The sequence below is a fragment of the Polyodon spathula genome, chromosome 2, assembly GCF_017654505.1.
Source record: "Polyodon spathula isolate WHYD16114869_AA chromosome 2, ASM1765450v1, whole genome shotgun sequence".
In the NCBI taxonomy this organism is placed as follows: domain Eukaryota; kingdom Metazoa; phylum Chordata; class Actinopteri; order Acipenseriformes; family Polyodontidae; genus Polyodon; species Polyodon spathula.
Window position 1 is genome coordinate 23,435,335 of NC_054535.1, and position 24,337 is coordinate 23,459,671.

The 24,337-nt window shown below is 37.8% G+C and overlaps 1 protein-coding gene across 1 annotated transcript in view; it reads right to left on the reverse strand.

Moving 5' to 3' along the window:
* Positions 1 to 21,010, reverse strand: part of LOC121294336 (GDNF family receptor alpha-4-like) — an 82,985-nt gene extending 61,975 nt beyond the window's left edge. The window contains exon 1 of the mRNA XM_041217948.1: positions 20,453 to 21,010. Within this exon, the coding sequence (XP_041073882.1) occupies positions 20,453 to 20,495 (43 nt within the window). The 5' untranslated portion in view covers positions 20,496 to 21,010. The remainder of the gene's footprint in view (positions 1 to 20,452) is intronic.
* Between the last annotated feature and the right edge of the window lie 3,327 nt (positions 21,011 to 24,337).

Here is a 24,337-nt window from a genome sequence, read left to right on the forward strand (position 1 = left end):
TTTGAAATATCACACCATTCCAAATTGAAGTAGGAAATAGTAAAGAACCCATAGATTGTCAGCAGGAAAAAATGGGTGGTGTGTGTGTGTGTGTGTGTGTGGGGGGGCAGTGATAATATTACCAGTGCCAATGTTTGTACTCCTTTAAAGGCTGGTAAAGATCAGCTATATCCAGTAGAGTCTAGTTGCAGTCTATTTCTGACTGCTTCTTGCATATGATTGTGAAATGGTTAGTGACATTCTCTGTAAACCCAATTAAATTAAATGAATTAAAAGCAATTGAGAAGCTGGTTTGATTTATAAGACAGGTTTGTGAGGCAGCTGGTACCTGTTTATAAAATCAACCAGAGAGGGAGGGGCAGAATCTGGATATTGTAAGGGTGTGTTTGTGTATGCAAGGGGTTACATGTTGTATGTTTGCGTGCAGGGGGCTGCATTGTGTGTGTATGCGTGCAGGGGTTGCATGGTGTGTGTGTGTGTGTGTGTGTGTGTGTGTGTGTGTGTGTGTGCGTGCGTGCGTGCGTGCAGGGGTGTGTGTGTGTGTGTGTGTGTGTGTGTGTGTGTGTGTGTGTGTGTGTGTGTGTGTGTGTGTGTGTGTGCGTGCGTGCGTGCAGGGGTTGCATGGTGTGTGTGTGTGCAGGGGTTGCATGGTGTGTGTGTGTGTGTGTGTGTGTGTGTGTGTGTGTGTGTGTGTGTGCGTGCGCGTGTGTGTGCGCGTGCAGGGGTTACATAGTGTGTGTGTGTGTGTGTATGTGTGTGTAGGGAATTGGGTTGCAGGAATGGCACGAAAGTAGCAGGGGTCTGAATAAGGGGCAGAGGGAGCAAGGGGATATAAAGGGGTGAGACAAGAGTTTGACAGAAGGTTGTATTTAGGGGAGATAGAGAGAAATGGAGAAAAAGGCAGGGTAAGGAAAGACCAGTATGAATAATCATCTTTATTTTCATTTTTGACTCCCAGTTCCCTTCCCTTACTTTATGATTTTATGTTATTGATTAGTTTTGTTAAAAATAAACAGCTTGAGCCTTCAACTCGAAAACACTCTAAAACATCTCTACAATTGAACTGATTTCACAGACTACAGTTGTTTCGTGTAGATTCCCTTTTGTGTACTTTTCTTGGAAAACACTGTGGGAAATAGCTTCCTATCTTCTGGTGTAGAAATACAGTCCCTTTGAAAGTTGCAATAAAGAAAACATCAATGGTTATAAAAATCTTTCGAATTCTATGCGTTGTCTTTTTGCAAACTTGCTATCATTCAAGTGCCTCTTGTTCAATGGCTTCCTTAACACTTCCTACAGTACATTAACTATTTTTATAGTGCACTGCCTCTTGACAAGAAACAGAAATATCTGTATGCAGTTTACCCAAACTGATTGGGACTAGGAGGTGCCTGGATAATGGAATTGTTCAGATACTCGAATTACAAATGTGAAATTGTTTATATGACTTTTCCAATCAAGAAACCTCCTAAAAGATGAAATACAACCCAATTTACCCTTTAAATACATAACATACAGTACTACACCGACTGGAAGCCGGTAAAAGCACATTCTCTTGACAACAGGGCAATATATATATAGAATATTGAATTGCAGCAGGTTTTCAGGGTCATCAGAGACAGAAGAATCTTCACCAGTCAGAATCAGACGCTCGCCTTGCTGTGCGAATGGGACCCGGTTGCAACATTGTTGTCATAAATAAAGCTGTGCATGCATGGGATTGGTAGTTAGTACACCGGGGGCACGGCCTGGACAGTGGGAGAGGTGGATAACTAGCGAGCTGATGAGACGAACAGGCACTGCTGAGACAAACAGGCGCTGCAGAGACTAAAGATCTGGTGCTGAGACGAAAGAGAGAGCTGAAGAAGAACAAAGAAAGATTAGAGGAGGAGAGCCAGTGGGACTGAAGAGAACTAAAGAAGACACCAGAGACTGCACATTTATTTTATTTGATTATTTTGTCACAGCTGTAGTTGTACCACTGGCTGGTAAAGCAGCACGCTTTACCTGTCAAGGGTATTATCACCGTTAAATAAACTGCTGCATTCGGGAACCTGAAATATCTGTGTGTGCCTGCTTTATTTCTATGCAATGCTCTCTCTCTCTCTCTCTCTCTCTCTCTCTCTCTCTCTCTCTCTCTCTCTCTCTCTCTCTCTCTATATATATATATATATATATATATATATATATATATATATATATATATATATACAATTAAAAGTTTTTTTTTTTTTTTGGATGTACACAAAAGGTTATTTTAAAAAATATGCTTAAAAATAAATAAAATACAAGTAAAGAACCAAAAGATTTTCAATAAAAGAAAGGGGGCCCAGTCATTACACTGATGAAAGTGAAACTTCATAACTTATTCACTGTTAAGAAAAGTTAAGAAAAGTAAATCGATTTGGAAGTTATGCAAGATTGTATTATCAAATAATTAATGCATAAGAAAGAAAATCTTGGCTTTGTGATAATTCCTGTCATTTTCTGTTCCTTCAGGTTAAATCTTTTTCCTTTGCCGGGAATAAATTAGTGTTCCCTCACTGTGCTGATTTTCTTGAGGTTACTGAATAGTAATGCAAGATGCTGTTAGCAAAAAATCAAGCACCCCCTGAACCCCGCATCAAATCGCAGAGTGAGTGAAATAAATGCATGACTCAATTCCCAACTTTCAACAGAGCCAATTTCTCTACCTGCTCATTTGCTAAGCAATGCTTTTGGAAACGAGCTGTCCTTTATTAAAAAAAAAATAACCAAGGTAAGAAAAAAAGACTTACTTAATCACTCTGATTGTATGCGCCTATCTGGGCTGTTGGGCTGTAACAAATTGACCTGCTCTCCCCTAGAACCCCCTTGAAACAATTTCCATCACAAAGGGTATATACCTAATGGTTCCAGCTTATACAAATACATAAAGCTAATTTAAGGTGAAACCCTTTCTTAAACTTGACTCGAACTTTAGTTCAGTTCATATACTGTGCAGCTCATAAAATACTGAAATCTTAGCATAAACAGTATGAACAGTAGTACTTGTGTACTGTCACTAGAGGGAGAAGAGTGATCACTGGCACTGAAAAAAAAGCATTCAAGGCAAAAGAAGGATGAATGGAAAAGAAGCAAGGTAATATACATTTTTTATAGTTTTTATATATTTTTTTTTTTTTTTTACATACTGTAAGAATGATTCATACAAAGACACTGATAAAGTGTTCTTGTTGAAACCATTGTCTCAAACCATTACTATTAGTTTATTTTTAGTTGTTAATAAAACTAGGATATTTACAAATGATTAATGGTTTTCAAATGTAACTACTATGACATTCCTTTTGAATTCTTTCGGATTTATGAATGGTATTAAAAAATATAAATTAGTGTTATAAAGCCTGCTTGTGAATCATTAACTGGGTTTCCTGGAGTATGATGGGTTTCGCTTCTGGAGTATGATACAGAGTAAATGGTCTTTGGATGGCACAAGCCAATGCTGGAGAGGGTTATTGCAGCTCGCACTGGCAAGGAACCAGGGAACACAGCAGCTTATTCACATTGTGTTATAACATTATTATTTCCTAATTGCTTATGCCTCAAAAGTATAGAAAATGGCTATTATTCCCCACAAACTTTGCTTTTGTGACCAGGACAGTGATATTTCAAAATATCACTATTTCCAATGGGAAAACGGGCAAGTGTGTGTCTTTTCGTTCATATAAAGTCAGAAAAAAACAACATATGAATCCAAATTAACATGTATTTATACTAAAGTAATACAAAAATGACTACAAAAGATTTAGAAGTGAGTAGTTTTTCGTAGTTACATAGTGTAATCACTTATTGAACCCCAATATGGTTGTCATCTGTTTGAGCTAGTTTTCCCTGGATTGTCACTTTTTTGAGGAGGATGACCTAACAATTCAATATGTCTTCAAGCGAGACCAAAAAAAAAAAAAAAAAATTGCCTTTTAATCTTATGCAATTGTAATGAATTGCTAACTCAACCCATTCAATTTAATGGAACGGCAAGGGCTTGGCATGAATAGCAAACCATACTTTTCAAACTAAACCATACCATTCAACTAAAGAGCAAGCTCTGAAGTCAAGATGTAAGAATGGGTTTTATGCGGATAGCAGTATTATTAACTCATCAGCCGTTACACACCAACCCTTTGAATGTTATTGACCAATTCATTATTTTATACAGCTTGGCTGCATATCCTACCTTTCCTTATAAACGTTTACTACAGTGCACCAAAGTAAAGCATGGTGAAAATGAATCAGGGTTACCCATAGCAGTTGTGTAAATTAATATGGTAAACTGTAAAATGCTGTCAGTCCTTCCACCTAGAGCCATTGTCCAAGAAGGGACTTTTTTTTTTTACACAGTGGTAAGAGTATGGAATGGCTTACCAAGCCACGTTGTTGATTAGACCCGACTTGTCAAAGTTTTGGGATCAATCAGCTACTGGGAACCAGACGAGCACTGATGGCCGGAATGGTATGGGTGTGCCGATATTTATATTTTCATAGTATTTACCTTTAAGAAGTATTTGTTGGCAGATATTAAATAAATCCATTCATTAATCTGTTGATTTCAAAACGAGAAACTTTCCAACACCTTCACAATTGAGTACCAATCAATGGCAATACCTATGCACACATATTTTAAAAGGAAGCATGTTTTCCTCATCCAGGACGCTGACATTTTTACTGCCGTACTGCTATACCGAGGTTGCAAAACTAGCAAATGCAATCTATTTGTCATGTAAACGTGACCTTTCCTTAACCCTAGCATAAGCTGCCACTGTGGAAACTGGGATTTGTATTTCTTTGTCGAGTTTAGTCTTGCTCAGGACTACAATCTCACAAATCACTGCAGAGATGGCACATTTCTAAGGAAAGTGAAATAAAAATGATTTCATATCAAAAGCATAAAGGAAAGGTGAAACAAACAATTGCTTAGAAATTATAAATGAGTTTTAGCCAGTTTGATCTCAACAGGTTCTATATTAAATAACACTACCAAATTGTTATTGTTTGTGTAAATAAAGAAAACCGTGGGACCTCATTATTTTATGTTGAGTAATTAACAGATTTTATTCTATTAAATTAATACTTAACTTCACATTTCTTAAAGATAATTACTCAGAATATACGAGTATTGGCACACTCCTCCCGAGTAGCCTCTTCTTGCTCGTCTATTTTATTATATTCTTATCTTCTCAGATAATCATGAAATGTCTCCCATTCAAATATTGACCAGGCCTGATTCTGATAGCATCTCAAATCTAACAATACTAAAATGCATGTGGAAAAAAAGGAAATTGAGGTGAATATAGAAAACATTACTGGTACAAGAAAATGGTTACATTCATATGTTATGATTAACATGACTGCATTCTCGCAGTATCTTTTCAATCTATGTACTTTTCTGTGCAAATGAACTACACTTAACCAATGTGTTTTTACACAATAAAAGCCTTTACTTGGGATCATTGCTCACCTTCACATGGAATGGAAGATGTTGCATGCTGCCCCACTCTTCAAAAGTAATCAGGAAATGATACTTGAAACCAGTAAGTTCTTGTGATCTTATGAAACTTTGAACTTGAGTATCAATCCCCTTTCCCGGAGTTTCGGTGAAGGAGCAGGGTCACCCAACATGTGCTATATGGGGTTTGCTCTAAAAAGGGACTCAATGAACAGCATAGAAAGCATTTTAAAAGGAGGATAGGGACCAACATGGAGGAGAGTGCTGCTCTGTGCATCTGTACATTTTCAAGGAGAAGAAAAAATACTGGAAATTAAAAATTCTGTGATACAATGATAGGAGATTAAACTGTGTAAATGGTATTGAAGCTAAGCGTGGAGAAACTGATTTGAAATTAATAAAAACCTGCAGGGTAATAATGCTGTGCATACTGTAGTAAAGCATGGTGATGCCTAATGAGGAATGCAATAACACAATGCTGTGCATACTGTAGTGCAACAGAAAGGCTAAACACGAGAAGCAGTGTTAGACTGGTTAGCTGCAAAATTAGCGGCTAATTTCCAATGGTAAATGTGTTTTAAGTGAACGAGAATGTGCTGACAAGTTGCCCATTTAAAATCATTAAACTCATTGACATTAAACAGCAAGTAGCGGGATTCTGAAAAATACAACGTTATAAGTCCCCACATGTTGCTACAACTGTTTAAATAATGCACCTGTAATTTTTCTTTTCATTGTTAACATTCTGACAACTTTAAAGTCTGTTTCAAAGCTCTTTTCAAAATGTCTGCTCTAGTGCACTGGAGTTTGAGATCTGTCTGGGCAACAATCCTTACACTATCAGTGCACTAGAGCGGACATTTTTAAAATAGCCTTGAAACAGACTTTAAACTTATAAGTGTAAAAAGGTATCAGAATGTTAACAATGAACATAAAAATGATAAGTACATTATTTATACAGTTGTAGCAATATGCAGGGATGTGTAACACATTTTTTTTCAGAACCCTGTTACTCTTTAAGGATGCTTGACTAATCAGAAGTGTGGTAGCAGGGACAGGACAAAACTAGCACTAATTAAACAAAACAGCATTTTGAAATGCATGTTGTGATGCACAGGGTGGCAGGCGGCAGACAGAAGAGTCTGACAGACAGGTTAAATTACCTCTTCTGTGGCTTAGGCTTTCAAAGGCACTGGGTTTCTGGTAAAGTCTGCTAGAGGCACTTGTGCAGCTCGACTGAATGGAATCAGTGCCCTCGATAAACCTGTCTCACTCAAACAGTAGGTTGTGTCGGATACAGGATGCAAATATTTCCCTTCAGAGCTGGAGGTTTGTTTCTAGGGAAATCAGGATGATATCAGGCACCTGTGTTTATTTATTAAAGACAACTGACACCGGGATAGCCTTCTGATTCAGGTTTTAGCTCATGCAGAAAAGGGTCCCTAGGTCATTGCGTGATGTCCATGTGTGATAACCAGCAGCCGCAGTGAGCACATGTGTCACACATGATCACAAATGCAAGGTTCCTGTTTCAGTCATTTCAGCCGTCCCAGGATAGCAGGAGTTTCAAATCTGTTTGCAGCATGTTCTAATCATGTAGAACTGTGTATAGTTGGCCTCAAGCAAGAATTTTTCTTGGTGAGGTTTTTGCACCGCTGAAGTTAATAATACCAACACTGCTTATCAGTCCTACAGGGTTAACCACTTTATATGGATAGAGTAATAAATAAAATAGGGAAGTCATACCAAAAAGGCTCAAATTCAGTCCTCTAGATCTGAAGCTCAAATCTAGGGTTGTATTGTAATGCTCTGTATTTATGACCAAGTACAGTATACTGTTGCAAAGCTTTACATTGTGTGTCATGAGGTGACAAATTCAAAGGATTATAAGCAATGAGAAATCAAGGATGAATGTTAAATTTGCATACTGGAACATTTAGGGTATGTGGATTTAGGGATGTACTAGGATGTGTATTTTTTGGGGGGTTTAGGGACTAAATGAGGAGTCTAGGAAGGGCAAGATTAGCGTGACAATGCATGTCTGGATTGGGGGGGGCATCTTCACACTGTATGTGTGTGTGTGTGTGTGTGTGTGTGTGGGGGGGGGGGGGGTTATTGGCACTTTGTTGGTTTGTAACCACAAAAGCAGTGCTCTTGTGGTGTGGGGAATGCCGATCGGCTGACTGAGTATTGAGCTAGATCTGGTTGCTCCTTGTGTGTTGAGCAGACAGTGCTAGAGGTCACTAAAACACAACTGTTATGGGCAGTGTTGTGTGATACACTGCCATTACGAATTCTGTCCTTTCCCATTTCGGTGAGATAAGGTAGGTTAAAAGCTCTTTTTCATTGTGGTTTAGATGTTCACTTGCGGTGATATTAAAGTTAGTCGCCCCCCCCCCCCCCCCCCCCCTCCTTTTTTTAACCTTTTTTTACATGAATAAATAGGTTCTCGAACTTATGAATCAATTTCACTCCTAGAGGATCCACCTCACCAATGCAGCAAGTGAACAAGAAACACCTTTTCAAACATTACATAATACAGTTGCCATCACTGAATCAGTGATTGTGACGTAACACTTTCTGGATATTGCTCCCCATTTCTGAAAATGTGGTTCTTTTAGAATCCTTTCAGAAACAACTTCACTATCTTGTGAATTATACATCTGGCACATGATTTATGCAGTTATTCCCAAGTAGACTTCTTATATAACTATAAAATGTAGCCAAGCTGTTAAATACATTACATACTAGAGAGCTGAAATGTTGCTCATAGCTTTGAATATAACCCACTGTGGAGATTGATTACCCACGTCGATTAGCAAGGCCATGTTAATGCTAATGTTCATGGAACAGTGTAAATGGATTTACAAGAGCACAGTCAGTGTTGCTGAATTTACTTTTTAGTGGTTTACAGAAAATGATTAGAATACTTTCCCTAATAGATCCTTGCAAAAGTTTCTTATGGTAAATGTTTACTGTAAATCTGCAGTTTGCATCGTTGCTGTGCTGTACTTTGCTTTTAGTTTGATTTCCAGGACTTTGTTATACCTTTACTATGGTATACAACAGTAAATATTTTAAATGAGGAAACTGATAGTTAGAAAAAAAGACCATGTGAAATAAACAGTAGTGTAGTCGTATAAAAATGTGAGGAGATTTAGAGGAGGTTGTGTGGTCCAGTGGTTAAAGAAACCAGCTTGTAACCAGGAGGTCCCCTGGTTCAAATATCAGCTCAGCCACTGATTCATTGTGTTCAAAGCAAAACATTCTGTTGAGTTCTGATGGTGGATAATTATGGTAACAGCCTGACGCATAAAACATTATGTTAGTAACATACTGTATTACTAGCCTTGCCACGGCTGTATATTCAAAATCAGCATCACCATTATCAAGATGTATCATCATGACATATGTCACCGTCAATACAAAAGATATGGGAGGCTGCATGGTCCAGTGGTTAAAGAAACAGGCTTGTTCAAATCCCCGGTTCAAATCCCAGCTCAGCCATTGATTCACTGTGTGACCCTGAGCAAGTCACTTAATCTCCTTGTGCCCTGTCTTTTGGGTGAGGGTCTGTGTGACTCCTCAGCTGATGCATAGTTTGCACACCCTAGTCTCTGTAAGTTGCCTTGTATGAAGGCATCTGCTAAATAAACAAATAATAATGAATGATGCATTTTAGACCAGACCAGCTTAGCTTCAATCAGTCCTGTACTTGGTGGCAGATGCCTTTGAAGTGACTTCAGACCAGAAACAGACAGACTCAGTACTAGAGTATGCAGCACTGATGAGTGTGTTTATTACAAATAAATAAAAGATTTAAACAAAACACTTTTCAAAACAAAACGGCACGATGGTCAACACAGACAGACAATCAAAAAACACGGTGAACAAACACAAAACAAATAATGTGCTGGTTTAAAGCCAGCATGAGTAGCAATTGCTTTCTATATTTAATTTCACTCATTAATCACGTCTCTTGTTCTGCCTCTAACCCAAACCAACCCGGATGCCAACACCTGTGCACACTAAAGAGTCATTTTAATTAATAACACAACAAATACAAAATAATACAAAATACGCAAAAGGGCGGGGTGTGAAGCCAAAAAGTGATGGGAACATCAGCTTTATTGAATCCTGTGCAAAAGAAAGTAATTCTGCTAACACATGGTAATGGCTATATGGTAATAATCCCTGCTGTATAAACCCCTCTAGATAATGACATTTACGGTTCACCAAAGATGTTGAAATGATTGATAGTTATGAAGCCTTCCTTCCTTTTCTTTAACATGGAAAAGTTTTTGATGAACCTTTAACTGTGGCATAAGTCTTCATTTTCAAGAATCTAATTTTATTGTCTCATCTGCTCATTTTTACAGCTTTAACTGGGAGGTTGTAAGCAGTGGTGTTAGAGGTGTTAATGTCAACAAACTCTTTTAAAAGTATCTTAATGATTAAGAACCATGTTGTCTTCTGTGCTGTAATAACTTGTTAATTTCAAATTACTCTTAAATTACATTTATTTCCATGTTGCATATATTTCTCCTTCCCGTTTAAAGATTACTATTGTAATATACCAGTTTTCCCATGCTTTTCCCATGGTTAGACTAATGTGATACAGATTTATTTTTCATAATTACAATTTTGCAAAAAACATTACTTATATATGCATTTAGTAATGTAAATGCATGTTGTTTAATATAATTTAGCTTTATATAGAAAGTGGGTTTAGTTTAGGGTTAGGGTTAAGTTTAGGGTTAGGGTTAGGGTTAGGTCAGTATCACACTTACTGCACCTGTATTCTGACGAATCTGCATATTGAGTTGTATAATGACTTTTAAATGATTATATCGTGTAACAATTTATTTATTTTTTGTTCCTGGGTAGTAAGTGTTATTTCCTAATTGCTTATGCCTCAAAAGTATAAAAAATGGCTATTATTCCCCACAAACTTTACTTTTGTGACCAGGACAGTGATATTTAAAAATATCACTATTTCCAATGGGAAAACGGGCAAATGTGTGTCTTTTCGTTCACATAAAGTCAGCAAAAAACAACATATGAATCCAAATTAACATGTATTTACACTAAAGTAATACAAAAATGACTACAAAAGATTTAGAAGTGAGTACGAAAAGACACACATTTGCCCGTTTTCCCATTGGAAATAGTGATATTTTGAAATATCACTGTCCTGGTCACAAAAGCAAAGTTTGTGGGGAATAATAGCCATTTTCTATACTTTTGAGGCATAAGCAATTAGGAAATAACACTTACTACCCAGGAACAAAAATTGTGTTACACAGTGTTACTGCCTGATGAGACAGTGCGGTGTATATTACTTGTTTGGGATTGAAGAAGTACATTATTTCAGTTTGAACGCTGTTTATTTTACTGTATGGAATAAAACATTGCCCTTTTATTTTAAAGTTATCATCGGCCTTTCTTTTCAAAAGAACTCACACAGGACAAACGCTATCATAGTTTGCCATATTTTTTTACTACGTTTTTACTACACTGCCATATTTTTTTTACTATGCTTTACACTTTGCTAAGGTTTTACTACAGGGAGATTTTATAAGGGTTATATGAGATATTTAACTTAAATGTTATCTTAAACACGGATAGTAAGGGGAATCTAGACCCAAGCCCGTTTTAGAGTCGTATATGTTGTCTAATGAGACACAGAGCCAGAGACTCAGACTCTTGAACTCATCACCCAGGATCTTGCAGGCGCTTCTCAAAGGTAGTTAAACAATCACTTTTGCCTATTTCATGACCCACAGCTCATATTGCTTAGGCATTAGTTCTCTTTTGATTTGTTATGGGTTCCTCTGCCAAAACAATGATGCACTTTTATGTGGATATTATGCACTACCTTGACATCAGTATATAACTAGTGCTCAAGGACTGCAATGAATCATTTCTAACAGTGATAGGCATTTAGTTGTGGAGATGGTGGCATGGTTTCATGGTTCATGGAGTTGGGAAACGAGAGAGCCAGGAGACACAGGGAATCACATCTCGGCTCAACTGACAAGTAATGAAAACCCAGAGTGCTCAAGGACTGCAGTGGATCATTTCTAACAGTGATATGCATTTAGTTGTGGAGGTGGTGGTGTGGTTTCATGGTTCATGGAGCTGGGAATGAGAGAGCCAGGAGATGCAGGGAATCATATCTCGGCTCAATTGGTAATGAAAACCCAGAGGACGATTTTACTTCATAACCGTGTCACATTCAGAAGCCTGTTCACCCAATCTAACAACGTACACCAGGAGGTTCTAAAACTAGCATGCTGAGGAAAAAATAAACATTACAAATGCATTTGAAGGATGCCAGCCACCAATGAATCAAGGTATACCAGGCAATTACCAGGCATAAGTTATGAAGAACTTTATAACCTTTGGTGGTAGTCTTACTGTCTTGGTTCCCATAGTTTGGTGTCTCAGTCTAGTTTAATTGACGACTTCTTCAAGTGGACTGTAAGTGGACATGGGGTTTGATTCTCCAACCTTTCTGTACTATCATACCTTATGTTCATATATTTCAGGATTTCACAAATTTTAGGAGCGCAAAACACTGAATGAAATCTTACACACGGGTGTATAATATTTTAGTTAGAAACGTAATTTAATCAAAACAATATTATTTAAAGAGAGCAATATTGTAGTGCTGTTCTTACATTTTTGCTGGTTTCTAGGTTTCTTTGCTGTAATTAAACTTTCATTGGTTTGTAAGATAAAAAGGGACTGTCGAGCGAATCACACTTCATTGAGAATAACTTAAAATATTTGAGGGTAAGAGGATCCTAGCTGACGAAATGAATCCATGACTGTTCAATGTTACATAATACTGTACATTCTTAACTTGTGTCAGTGAGTTCAGATTAACTTTTCTAAAGGTCCAGCAAGTGGCTCTGAAGCATATACTTATGGTTAATTCCAGACAACAATTTGGGTAGTTGGTTCACTAATTAGAAGTTAATCACTACTTCTATTAATAATAGCAGGGATTTAAGCACTTTATTACTGTTGGTAGGCTATATATAGTAAACCCTGTCATTTAAAATCCTAGCCACATTAATGATGTCACATCAAAATTATATATGCTTTCATTATTTTTAATTAACTGTATATTATAGAAGATTCCATAATGATTTCCATTACATGAGAGTAGATGTTAAAACTTCATGCTGATATTGGGCTCAATTTTAGCCAAGATAAGTACCAACTAAGACATAGCTTATTTTACTGTAAACTTATGTGATCTATCTACGTTTCCTTCCATCTGACAATGTAGATATCCTTCTGCCTAGTGTTGATGGCTGAAGTGTAATGCTGGCTCCAGGGATCAGCCTATTTTCCCTCTCTGGCACACCAGCACACACAGCAGCTGCAATGCTGGCTCCAGGAATCAAGCACAGTGCGGCCTCCCTCTTGCCTCAGCATGACAACCGTCTGGACTGAGCTAAGTAGAATACTTCTCTGGGGTCTTCAAGTGGGCACCTTCCATCCTTGGTGTTTCATCTACTAGCCCACAACACCTTAAGAGGGCTCGACCCTCCTCTGTCCCCCACTCAGCTAATCCTAGTTTACTTACCTCCCTTTCCATCAACGTTTCTTTCTTTGTCTTCCAATCCTAAGACCAAACATTGCAGCACCTGGTCATGAAGCCAAGTAAACTGTCCTTGGCTAAGACCCACCTTGCATCCTGTCAAAATGTGTCTTAATGTACAATTCCGAGAAAAAGTTTGTGAACCCCAATGATAATTGTGGAAATTCCATAGTTTTACCATGATAGCCTTCTTGAATCAAAACCAGTCTTTTCTTAAATATCCAGTAGGGTTTATATTAACCAATTCCATGTATTTTAATACAAAATGATGTATGAATTAGACAAACAATGAGTAATTAAGATTCAGGTTATGTGAAAAAGTAAGTGAACCCCTGGTTTTATCAGCTCAGCTAAGGGGGTAATTAGAATCAGATGTTTAAATAGTTAAGTAGATCTTCAGGGGTGAGTTTGGGAGGCCACCCTATATAAAGATCAGAATCTTCATGAGTTTGGTCTTCACCATACAGGTGTGTGGAAACAAGTCATGCCACGATAAAAAGAAATTTTGAGGACCTCAGAAAAACAGTTATTGATGCTCATCAGTCTAGAAAGGGTTACAAAACAATTTCTAAGGATTTGAGGCTCCACCAATCCACTGTCAGACTGTTGGTCTACAAATGGAGAAACTTCAAGACCACTGTCACTCTACCCAGGAGCAGTCGTCCTACCAAAATCTCTCCAAGAACAAACCGGAAAATCATCAAAGAGGTCACAAAGTAGATCCAGAGTAACATCCAAGGATATGCAGGCCACTCTTGCCTTGGCTAATGTGAGTGTTCATGACTCAACTATCAGAAAAAGACTGAACAAGAATGGTGTTCATGGAAGGATAGCCAAGAGGAAACCACTGCTCTCTAATAAAAAACATTGCTGCCTGTCTGAAGTTTACCATAGAGCACATAGATGATCCACAAGACTTTTGGAACAATGTTCTCTGGACAGACAAGTCAAAGGTGGAAATTTTTGGACTTAATGAGAAATGTTATGATTGGCGAAAACCAAAGACTGCATTTGAACAGAAGAATCTCATCCCAACCATCAAGCATGGTGGTGGGAGTGTGATTGTTTGGGGCTTCTTTGCTGCCTCAGGACCTGGATGGATTGATATCATTGACACAACCATGAATTCTGCATTGTATCAGAAGATTCCAGAGGAGAATGTCAGGCCATCTGTCTGTGAGCTGAAGCTAAACCGAAAGTGGGTCATGCAACAAGACAATAATCCTAAACATACAAGCAGATCTATAAAAGAATGGCTGTAGAAGAAGAAATTCCGCATTTTAGAATGGCCTAGTCAAGTCCGGACCTAAACCTCAATGAAAAATTGTGGCAGGACCTGAAGCGAGCTGTCCATGCAAGGAAGCCCTCAAATGTCACTGAGTTGAAGCAGTTCTGTAAGGAGAAATGGGCCAAAATCCTTCAAAACCGATGTGAGAGACTGACCAACAGTAACAGTAAATGCTTAGTTGAAGTCATTGCTACTCAAGGGGGTGCCACCAGTTACTGAATCTAAAGGGTCAACATACTTTTTCACACATGGATATTGAATGTTGAATCATTTGTGGATACATAAATGTTGACAAAGTATCATGTTTTGTGCCATTTGTTTAATCATTATCTATTATTAGGAGTTAGATTAAGATCTAATAACATTTTAGGTTTGAAATATGTGAAATATGCGAAAATCCTATGGGGTTCACAAACTTTTTCTCAGCACTGTAGTTGGCGCTGAACACAAAGAGCACCACAGATCCTCTCCTACCCATAGAATAAGCTTTTGTGATGATGGGAGAACATCATATGTTGACCGGAAACTGATCCTGCTCTGTTCCATTGTCCATAGATCTTGCCAGCTGATCCTGCGTTGTTCCACACTCTCCCTTCTCATCCATTCTCCCTGCTTGGCCTGGGAAATTGCCTTTAAGCTCCTCCCCCTCTCCTCCTGCTTTTGCACCTCAATGTACTAGCTTCCTCCGTTGAGCTGGGGCTTCTTTGTGCCATGTAGGAGGAGCTCAACTGAGACCAAGTCCTCCTTTTCAATGCTGTACTTAACCCATGATACCACTGATATGAAGTGCAGCCTTTGCATTTTCCAGAACTTACTTTGCTGCCAACATTCTTTCAGTTTTCAACACAGGTTCTGCCTCCCTCACACATTTGTTGTGTGACTCTACCAATGTAATTTCCAGTTGAACCTTGGCAGACCTAAACTCTTCAGTTAGAGCTGAGACTGGCAGCTGTGGTATCCCTTTACCATACAGTCCCACTCTGCTGAGGCAGCGCAGAACTCCTAACCATTTTCTGATGTATGAATTGGTTAATGCTTCCAGCTTCTCTACTCTTGTCAAGGAAACCTCGTACACAGGGAGTGGCCACAGAAGTCTTGGCAGTAGAGCAAACTGAAAGCAGCAGAGTTTAAGTTTTCAACCCTTGCACTGCTTGTTGTCTAACTTCTCCCACATGAACTGTGTCCTTTAGGCCCACATCATACCATCTCCCAAAACTTTTCACAGACTTCTCAGACACTGTTGGTATTGCTTCACCGTTAATGTAGAACCTCTTATCCACTACTTTACCTTTAATTACAGTGATGCTCTTTGACTTAGTAGGCTTGAATTGCATTCATGCCCATTAAATGTTATTGCCCAATAACCGATTAGTGCAGGCTGCTGTTGTAGTCATGATTGTCATTTCATCCATGTATGCTCCAATTGGTGGTAGTCACATTCCAGAAGCCAAGCTTCTCCTCCCACTACCCATTTTGATGCCCTAATAATTACCATTGCCATGGTAAAAGCCAGTTGAGAAATGGCGCATCCTGCCATAATCCAATTTCTAGACATTGCCATGTAGTGGTGAATTCTGAAGTTGATAAACAAAATTGCAAATCTCCGAAGTAGGCTTTCAGTAAGTTTGTTATTGTCTTTGGTACTCTGAAAAAATCAAATGCTGCCCCATGTAGTTCATGTGGTACTGCACCACGTGCATTGGCTAAATCCAGGAATGTGACATGGAGCTCTTTGTTTTATGACCCTTTGTAACAGATTGAGTGCCTCCTTCTAACTTTGTTCTGCTCGCCATTGCTTCTCCAGCTGCCTTCTTTCTCTAACTAAGCGCTCAATGTCCTACTGCTGTCTAGACAAGTAAGAGTTTGTACTTTTTCTTTCCTTTTTTCAACTCCAAACCTCTTGCTTACATATGCTTAGATGATGTTGCCAAATGTATCCAGCTTCTTTTCAACTGTTCCACTTAACCTTTCAAACTCAAAACAGAGATTGTGTTCACTGTGTCCCATGCTGTTTTCTCAGAAGCTCTTGGCCATTTAACTCCAGGTTTGTGCCTGTTGAGGTTATTTTCTCTCTTATGCTGGTTCATCTGACCAAGTTCACAAGGATCATTAGGTTCATCACTAATTGTGTTTATGTAAGTCCTCTTCTCATCTATGACAGGGGTGCTGATATCCTACGAACTGGGCTTGCTTCCTGTCACTGGATTTCATTCGACTGACTTGACTGACTTTGGAAAAATGTATTGATCAATGAGAGGCCATTTTCCCTTCTCCCTCAAGCATTTCATTCTGCCTTGATGAATCTTCAAACCCCTAACAGTTGTCACTTTGCTCCAGCCACAGACACAAACCTGGCGCTCCATGTCTTTGCTAACTGCAGCTCTTGAGCTAGCCCTTTGCAAAGTACCTCATATCCGTTTCCTTTCTTAAGTCCTTAACTGTGTTGTCAAACTTTGAGTGACCTTCTGCCCCCGCTCTCGCAGACTCTAGGGGTATTTTTCTCTTTAATTTCTTCGAAGCCTTGGGCGGGTGTCTCCAGCATCCTGTTCCATTTAAAAACACAGAGCTGGATACTGCCAGCTAGAGTGGCTAACCTCTGCCAGCCCCAATTGGGTCTATTTTCTCCTGTCAGATGTCTCTCCAGGCTGTCACAAGGTCTTTCCCTCATCGCCAGCTACACTATTCACAGCAGTTAATGTTCAAGAGCTGATTTTCACCCTCTCAAGGTCTCCTTCAGTTTGGTGAAGTGGTGGAGGAATGGGCTGGGACCCTGTCCATCAGTATCAGAAGGCAGGGGAAACATTGATGATGTAACTGGGGAGGGCAAGATACAGTAGGATCTGCCACGCTGATGATACGGTTTGCCAAATACATGTACAGCCATGACCATAGAGTTAAATCCATCATAACCCTTTTGCAGATTAGTGATTGATGTTTTGTTTTTTTTAGCCATTTAGTTTATTTAAATTTTGTAAATTAAATCTCAGACTTAAATAGCTAATAACACTGCACATTTCCTCCTTGATGGAAAGACCCAGTTAAACTAATCTAGCTGCAGATGAATGGACTTGAAATCCAAAGTGCAGTTTAAAATCTCAATAGTCTTCCCCACTGGTGAAACAACAAAAAACTAAATTGAAATACATTGACAATATATGGAAATCTGAACAAGGTCATCTCATTGCAATTGCCAGGACATTTTAATTATACATGTTTAAAAAGTTTCAAATGCCAGTTTTTGCTCCACTTAAAAAAATGTAAATAGACACATTTTAGTTAAAATAAAGTAAAAAGAGTAAAAATAAAGCAATATCTTAATCATTGCCCCACATTTGTTAAAAGAAAAATGACCTCTGCCTGGGTCAGTGTCTGTGTACCATAATCATACACACACAATGGCACACCAAACGTGAGGTGTGAGACCATTCAAATAACACATGATTCTATTACTGTGTGGATATCAGTGTCTCCACACTTCAGTGCTTCACAAATCCATTAAACTCATCTTGATGGCTCGAACATTTTGAACTGCTTTTGAAAAATCCAAACCCAGCTCTGGCACCAAGCTGTTTTCCCTTGGGCCACAAGTTACAGGCTTTCTTCAGCACAGCCTGACACTGAATTCAGATAACATGCAGGATTCACTTACATTATTTCTTATCTGAAACACCTAGGAGAAAATGTAGAGAGCCTTGTGCAGTATAACTTTGAAAACAAACTATAGAATGGTCTTGACATACATCTAAACCTTTCTCTTGCCATTGTTTGGAACTAGAATTAATAATCAAAAATGCATGTTCTTTATGTTAGTCAATCTTGCGCAATAAAGACCTACAACAAATATGTTGGAAGCTCTTTATATGGGGTGGCATAAATAAATATGAAATCACAAATGTAGCAAACTTTTCAATAAATGTGGAATGGGGACCGGTCAATAGATATGGAATGGGGAAAAAAATTACAGATATGAAAATGACTAGTGTTATTTCCAAACCTAATAAACAATGTTAGTATTAATAAACTTACAGAATACTTTACATATAGTAAAACTAATCAGACTAAAAGAAAAATGTTTCACCTAATGTCTGTCAAAGTTATTTTATGATTCACTGTTTAAGTTGTGGATGAAAAGGTCATTAGTTCTGCAAACACAGGGTTCTGGTAGAGGAAGCACAAACTCAATGTGATGATGCTGTTACATATTTTTTTACTGTCTTCTGGGTTGAAGTTATGATTGTGTTGTCTCATCCTGTAGGAACCATTATTTCAAATGCTAAAACTTTTTTTCTTAAATGGATCACAACGACTCACCAGTAGGGGGAGCTTCTGAGAGCCTCTAGTAAAGATATTATCATCTTTCACATCCCCTGGTGATAGCCCTAGAACTTATATTGCCTACCATGCTGCCTCCACCTGCATAGCCCTGCTTTGAGATGAATGCAAAGCAATGCCAAGTTTCAGACAGGAATCGCTAAATACACCAGCAGACTGCAAATATTATTATTTGATTGGCAGGAAAATCCTTAAATCAAAACATTGGATTGGGGGTAACTCCCATGTTCATGTCAAATGTCAATCAGAGACAGTTACCTACCAATAGTATCAAGCCAAGGAGAGCACACTTTTTCTTGATTGCTATAATAAAAAAAAAAAAACCACCTAAAATACACACATTCAACTATGTAATTCATTGTAATGCTACTACTGTACTACTTTTACTAAAAGTAATACTTCTAATGGTTAATGGGAAAATACATAACATTGATTTACATTAGTAATGCATAAGTATCTCATAGCAATTAATAACAGACCCTACAACAAAACAAAATTCATCATGTCTTATAGTCCCGAAAAAGACAGGAGGGGGTGTAAGTTACAAATTAGTGCGTATGATAGCAAGCTGCAGAACACAGACAGCACAAGCCCCCAAATTGCCACCATTCAGTCAAAAGACACTGCGTATGCAAGTCTTCAATTATGTTTTGTAAAATAATTGTGACAGTATGCGTTTGGTCTGGAGACCCACCTACACAGTGGTAACTCGCAGATGTAACACACATCTGAAATAAAGCAGAACTTAACTGTGATGTTTATTTTTATTTTTAAGCTTCAATGCATTTATTGATCAAGGATGCGAGTTTTATTGAAAACCCCAGAGTCCTGCTTTGGTAGAAACGATTGAGTCATGCTTGTAAGTTTGAGTGTTGACCGGCTGCACTAAGTGACCAGTAATGACATGACCCAAGGTCTGTATTTTAATATCAATTAGAATTAGTACCACATCATTTAGAGGGGATAATATATCCATAAATGAACACTATTATTAGCTTGGTATAATCAAATCCATTGATTACAGCGCCTAGTAAATGCTCCGACCTAGACCATGACAGCATTTCTCTAAATCAGGACCTTTCTCTCTGTACACTATGAGCTTGAAGACAGGTGTGCAGTCTGCGTGCACGAGAAAGGAATACTCTACTGCAATGCTTTCATTCAACACAATACAGTTTGATTAAGATCAAGATAGAACTCGTCATTTCGTGTCTCCTACCTCAATGATCATGTTTATTTATGTAGTTACTTATTTCATCTGCAGTGTTGCATTTATAACCCTGTGCAACTATAAATGACTAGAGATGAAAAGAAATCAACCATAAACATTTAAATATAGTTATTTAGAAAGATCATAATAATAAAAAAAACATTAAAGCAGCAAGGCAATACACAGCCATTACATGATTCAAGTCTGTATTTATATTTATTTCTTTAAAATGAAAAGAAAACTTATTTGCATCCAAAAAATTATTTGAAGAAAAATGTCTTTCTTGCAACTTATCAATCAAAGCCAGTATTAAAATATAAAGTGTACTGTGATTTGTACTAAATTATAATATTTCAAATCCTATACTTTTTTCTTCAAAATAATACACAATTTAATATTATCAAAATGACATGAATGTTTTGAAGCACATTTGAAGTCTTAGTTAAGAAACTTATAACTCTTTTATTAATAGCAATTTCACAAACAAACAAAAAGTTGATTTGCAATATTTAAAATCGCACTTACCTATAAAAGCCAGCAGTAAAAGATAAATTGTCACAAGATCCATTCTTGCTGGTACAGTGAAATTAAAGATCCAGAGCTTAGGCAAAACCTTTTTTTCCCTGTGTATCTTTTAAACTGACACAAAATATGTTATATATACATATACTGCATATATAATCAAATCCACACTCACAATCTTCTCTCCTCAGATATATAAAGACAAATCCTGAATATCTGGATTGATGAAACCTTGAAGACCATTCCTCTTAATGTGCGGTTACTTTAAATTGATTATTCATTAAAAAAAAAAAAAAAAAAAAAAAAACATAAGAAAAGAAAACTTAGAACATGTCCTCGAATCCTAAGACATGGGAAGCCTTAAATAAGGAGTCTAGATCCAATTAAAAACATATACCATTCTTTCTTTTTTCTCTGTGTTTTGGTTAGTGTGTTTATCTGTTTTTTTTCTTCTTTGCTCCTCACTCTCGTGCAGTCTTGTGAAGTGCAGAAGTAGAGAAGATGAGTCTTCTGTCCAGTCTGCACTAGCAGTGATCTGAGACGAGTCCCACTGCCCCACTGATAGCTACTGTGCTGCCTAGAGAACGAGAGAGAGAGAGAGAGAGAGAGAGAGAGAGAGAGAGAGAGAGAGAGAGAGAGAGAGAGAGAGAGACTGACTTAAAGAGCCAGTTACCCTACCTTATAACACCAGCCCACCTGCTTAATGATTAAAAGCGCAATGAACTAATGTGACCTGTGGGCCAGTCTAAACTACTGGGGTACCAATGGAGGCAATTAAGTTAAACTGTCAATTGTATTATTATTATTATTATTATTATTATTATTATTATTATTATTATTATTATTATTATTATTATTATTATTATTACAGTTTATTTTTAAAAATCAAAACACATCTCTTAAGTTTCACAGGAGTACCTAACAATATAAAACCAGGCTTTACTATGAACTTAAGCTATTATCTTTTCTTTATTGGATTTAACTTAAAATTCACTATTTTCCAGCATTTATATGATTGTATGTATTTGTTTAAGTGTTGGGCTGACAGGAGTTGAAAGGGTACAATGGCACATCATTGAATAAAATGAGGAAGGCTGTTCAGTCCAATCGCTTTTCCAGACCAGATTCTCCAGTCAACCTCAAAACTAGAGAGAAGCTGGAAAAAAATTAAAATAACTCAATATGGATCAACATAATCTAGAACTGCTTAAAGCCTTAATGTAAATAAATAAATACAAATAAAACAGCACTTGAGCTAATTTATCTTTTAACTTTTTAAAACTTTTCTTACATCCACTAGAGGCAGTGTGTTGGTAAGCAAATAACTCATGACATTATACCGCATGCAGGATCCATGAAATTACCTGCCTTCAACCACGCAGGAAGTGTGGAAAGTGCTCCCTGTTGTGTGTTATTACGCTTCTAAAATTAGCAATTAAAAACAAATCACAACATTGAGTGTTCACTCTGATTACAAAATTAAACTGGGCGGCAGTGCAAAAATATTTGCATGCTCACAAGATCAATAGCAACCAATCAAAGTGCTTACTGTAGTTTGCCACTACAGCTCTTGTTTTTTCTATTGGGAGCTATAAAACAGGTCAAATGTGTAAATTGAACTGAGGATTTTGAAAACTAATTAAGCTAAAAACATCAATTGCCATGTGTGATTATTTTGAAAATTGAGCCTTTAGTGCACAAACGAATTATGGCCAGCCACAGTAAACTGCCTGTATATTAAGAATTTAGAGTGTGTTAAAGAAAGGTTTAAATGATCAATAATGTGGTTTATACTGCAGAGCTGTCTCTGGGGTAATAATTGACATTTAGTGTTGTAACGCTCTATTCGCCTACCCTACATATACCGGTTAATTTTTTTTAAAAAATCCAACGTGCCACTGGCCTCTCTGTATGTTACTGAGACATGCCAGGAGGTGTCAGTAGATTTGCTTTAAGTTGACATATAGGTTAAGATGTGTGCAGCTATTTAAATTTTTTCGCCCTGAACCTCATAGTCCCCCAGGATACATTCTGTGCCTCCCGTGAGAGGTGAACCCTACAGTTTGAGAGCCGCTGGCTTAATCCACATATTATAACTACTATATAAGTAGTTTATACTTCACTTATTATTGTATTTCACTTATTACAGTATTGCAGGCTTGTTCCCATAATGGTCACTTATGATTATACTGTACAAATACAGAACTGCAAAAGAGGGCTACAGTTAGATTTTGCTTGGTTTTGCAAAAAGGAGAATTGAAATACAGCTGAACCAAACAGCAGAATTTAATTCAGTGTGATCAATGTCCTTTAACCAAATTTAATAATTTTGCTACCATTTATCCATAACTGAAGCAATTAAGTACTTATCACACTCTTATTTTTGTAGTCCATTTGAAACCTCTGTGGTCAGGTTAAGTGCCCTGCAATGGAGCATCCCGATTGGTGGATGAAAGTTCTGAGGTTTCTAATTTACAAGATATAGAGGTCCTGTTTAATGCAAAGGGCAGAAGAAAAAAATGGCTATTTGGACAAAAGAGCTATGCCTAATAGATGCATAATCAAGTATGTTCTTTAGTTTTAAACAATGGCCTACTGATACTGCTTTACTACAGTATGTCAAATTTAAAATATCGGAAAAAGAATGAGAGAGGGCAAAATAACCTTAATTTTGGACCTGGTGAGTGAAACCACCCGTTTCATTTGGAAGAGTTCTATAATTAACTACTTGGATGGGAGTTTGCTTGGGTCAATTAAAAAACAGAATATGGTTTGAATTAGGATGTCTTTACCAACCCTACCTTTCAGAGAGACCCCTGTAACAGGCAGTGTTGTGTGTACCCAGGTGGTGAGATGAGATGATGTTAAAAGCCTCACCCTATTACACACTTATCTATTGTTGATGTTGCAAAGACAAAAATAAACAAAATTCAGTGAATGCTCAGCTGGGGGTTGATTTCTTCACAGGAAGCACTTTACTCTATAAACCCAAATCATGTTGCATCAAGCTGCATGGTCCCAGATATTCACTTTCCAACTCATGTACACATGTGCCCTTAGCAGAAAAAGAATGAGGCAGCTGAGGACATTCCCTTGAAAAGCTATGATCAGTATGCTGACTGGGCTGTGCATTAATTTATAGCTGGCTGAAGCAGTTGCATGATGTTACAGACATAAACAGACATAAGCAACAAATATGATTGTTAGTTTGGACAAGAGAAAACATGTAATGAATCAAGGTGATGTGCACAAGTCTACATTCTTAAACGAAAAACCAGGGTCAGTTGACTGTAGTTAATTAATAGTAAACATAGAGAGATCTAGCATTGGCAAACTTTCATATTCAACGCTGCTGAGAAAATACTTGTATTCCCATTTCAAAATCTACCATGCATTCCTTCTTCTGAATGACCATGTGAATTTCACTGTTCCAAATGACTCTGCGTTGTTAAACAGATGCTGAGCTTGATTTAAGGAAAGTCGTTTCCTGAATTTATGTTTAAAAAATACATCATTTTCCTGGGGCCATGCACATAAGGAGAGGACTTCTGTGATTGTTTATTGTAAATATGAGTGTGGTGATTCCAGAAATAAATAACAGTGGGATTGGTTTTAATGGGAAACTTGACACTCTGTGTGTAGCAGCCTGCCTACTGTGTTTAGTTGTGGGAACGAGCAGCATGTGTGTTTCCAGCTGTGAGCGCCTAATCAGCAGGTGGGTATGGTGCAGCAAAGCGCCAGGAATAAAAGGATCCTGATCATACAGATCAGGGCTGCTGTAAGCCATAAGACTCAAAGCGCTGCTCCTGCACAATCATCAGTCCGTCTGTGCTGCTGAACGACTGGGTTAAGGAAACAGCGACCACCTCCAATGATGATCGAGTCAAT